The sequence below is a fragment of the Juglans regia genome, chromosome 16 (assembly GCF_001411555.2).
Source record: "Juglans regia cultivar Chandler chromosome 16, Walnut 2.0, whole genome shotgun sequence".
Classification (NCBI taxonomy): domain Eukaryota; kingdom Viridiplantae; phylum Streptophyta; class Magnoliopsida; order Fagales; family Juglandaceae; genus Juglans; species Juglans regia.
Genome location: NC_049916.1, coordinates 21663924 through 21666566, shown reverse-complemented (window position 1 = coordinate 21666566; position 2643 = coordinate 21663924). Strand labels below are relative to the sequence as shown.

The 2643-nt window shown below is 37.3% G+C and overlaps 1 protein-coding gene across 1 annotated transcript; it reads left to right on the top strand.

The window, feature by feature from the left end:
* The first annotated feature begins 397 nt into the window (after positions 1-397).
* LOC108999753 (organ-specific protein S2-like) lies at positions 398-1346 on the top strand. Its single transcript, XM_018976653.2, has 2 exons — positions 398-530; positions 639-1346. The coding sequence occupies exons 1-2, from the start codon at positions 474-476 to the stop codon at positions 1092-1094; spliced, it is 513 nt and encodes a 170-aa protein (XP_018832198.2). The 5' UTR covers positions 398-473; the 3' UTR covers positions 1095-1346.
* The last annotated feature ends 1297 nt before the right edge of the window (positions 1347-2643 follow it).

The following is a 2643-nucleotide window of genomic DNA, read 5'->3' as shown; positions in this document are numbered from 1 at the left end:
CGTAATTATCTTCCATGACACATCGTTTTCTTTCACAACATGTGTTTGTCATATATATGTAACGATTAAATTTACGATTCCTTCATCTCTTCTAATATTAATATAAAGAAAATTAATGACTTCATCCCATCCTTTGCAAAATTTTGTCAACCAATCTCAAATATAAGACCCGTTTTTCCAAAATCAAAAGAAATGGTTTCCACTTCCCCGGCCATCATTCGTAATAGTCTAAATATTAATAGAATAATACCAGTTCTATATAATCATTGATCAGTAGATTAGGTTCAATGCGGTGCTCCTCATCGCGAGTCCTGAGGATTTCAATCCTTTTCAAAGACAGGAATGATTCTCTTCGAATGCTGTCTATAAATACCAAGAACATATAGGTGCTCTATATATGCAGATAACAAAACAATATCATTAACAAGAGCTTTGTACGTACGAGCTGCGCTACATTTATAGATCCAACAGACATGATGAATTCTCGTATTGCATGGCTCGTGATGGCCTTGATCTTCTCAGTTCTCTTGGTAAGGAAATTAATTATTTCAGTCCTGTGTTTGAATATATATTAATTAGATGCAGGTCTAGATAAAATAATAAGTTCTGAGTTTTCTTTTGTATATTTTGCGGAGAAGATTGCTACAGATCATAGTATAGAAGCAAGAAAGGATCCTGGAGAATATTGGATTAGTGTTATGAAAGAAGAGCCCATGCCGGAAGCACTTCAAGTCCTTGTTCCTCTGGATTCCTCACCATCTCAACTCAACAAGAATGCCGATGACTGTCACACGCCTGAGCTGGGCGCAGAGATCAACAAATTAGACCAGCTTGTCGAGGATTTCAAGCATAAAGCTGATCATGATCATCACAAGCAGCGTTTTGTCAAGGATTTCGAGCCTAGACCAAATGTCTCAGCATACGATGGCGATAATGATGTTGGTCATGAATCAGAGAAGAAGTTTATCAAGGACTTCGAACCCAGACCTAATGTCTCAGCTTACACTGATGATCATGTCCACAGTTCTAAAGAAAGAGCATTTGCAGAAGAATTTGATCAGCAAACACCAGATGCTACTATTTATCACGAGTGAGAATTAATTAATTAAGAAGGATAGTGCAATTTATTAGGGACTTCGTACGTGTAAGATAATATATCAGTACGGCAACTTATAAATAAGTAAAAAATAAGATGCCAAGAAAAAAGAAAAAAGGAATTAGCTATGGAAGAAGATTCCCTAAATATTGCACGCATGGGCTTTTATTTACGTAAAATATATATCTTACTTAAGTGTGTAAGTGTGATGATGATCATCAAATAAAATGTATTAATGCTTGCTGTGATTTATGTTATCTGCAATATGATATTAATTAAGAGTGCGTTAAATTTTTAATAAAATCTTCAACCCTCCATTTTCAACCCCCTATGAAGTGGAGTGGTTAGAAGTACTTCTCGATCCATCAGTACTATTCCCACTGGCTACTTGTGAAATCAAGCATGCATATTCCCACTGGATCGATCAGTTGGCAACTTGGTGCAGAACTTTGTCGCTCCAATATTAAATCTCACATAAAAGAACTGAAGAAGCTGTACTGGAAGTTCTTTTAAGAGAAATATCCTAATTTAAAGAGATTTTATAAAATTAAATTCATAAATTAATATGATATAATACTTTAGATTTTATAATAAATATAATTTTATAATATAACATTTTATGTTAATTTGTAAGTTAATTTATTTTTATAAAAAAAAAATTGTAAACTAAATATTTTCCAAAATTCTTTTTTAATGAGTTGGGAAATGAATATATCTACTCTCTCTGATCTCTCTCTCTCGGCAGCAAGTGATGAAGGGGAAATGAATATACCTATCCCAGCGATTTATAAATCGCTGTAAGTTCGCCGGTATTAAATCTCCACTTTTGATCTACTCCAACGGAAGCCAAAAATCGCAAGCAAATATTTTTTTTCCCAGCGATATTTATTCGCCGCAAATAGTATCTCTATCGCCGCAATTGCACGATGCGATTCAGTTGTTAATCGTTGGGAAATATTAATTCCAGCGATTTAACGTTGTCGCTAAAAGAGGAAACATCGCCGGAAAAGGTCAATCCCAGCGATTTTTTGAAATCGCCACAATTAACTAAATGACTTTGAAATATCTTTTCCGGCGATTAAAAGTGCGCCGGCATAGATCAATACCAGCGATTTAAACATCGCTGCAATTGAATTTTTGGTTTTGTGACCTCAGTTGTGGCGACACAAAATCGCTGGTATTGACCTTTTTCGGCGATGTTTTAATCGCTGGGAAAACAGCTGCAGAACACCAAAATCGTTGGTATTGATCTATGCCGGGTCACAAATACCCACTTTTCAACGGAGGCAAACAAAGACCCAAAATTGATAGGGTAGGGCCTAGGGAGGTCGGTGAAATTAGTGGTGGTGAAGGTTGGCCGTGAGTGGCGGCGTGGGAGGCGGTAGAAGGCCAAAAACACCAAAATCGGCAATGGAGTTGGTTGTGCTTCACCGGTGACGGATCGGAGGTGGGGTTGGGTGCAATGGGTTGCTAGGAAGTCGAGAATGAAGTGGTGAGAAGATGGTGGCCAATGGTGGTGCGACGGCGGCGCAGCGGCGGAAAGAGTG

Coding starts and splice junctions, on each gene's coding strand:
- LOC108999753 (XM_018976653.2), top strand. CDS start 474: ATGATGAATTCTCGTATTGCATGGCTCGTGATGGCCTTGATCTTCTCA. Junction 531..638: donor TGATCTTCTCAGTTCTCTTG/GTAAGGAAATTA, acceptor TTTGCGGAGAAG/ATTGCTACAGATCATAGTAT.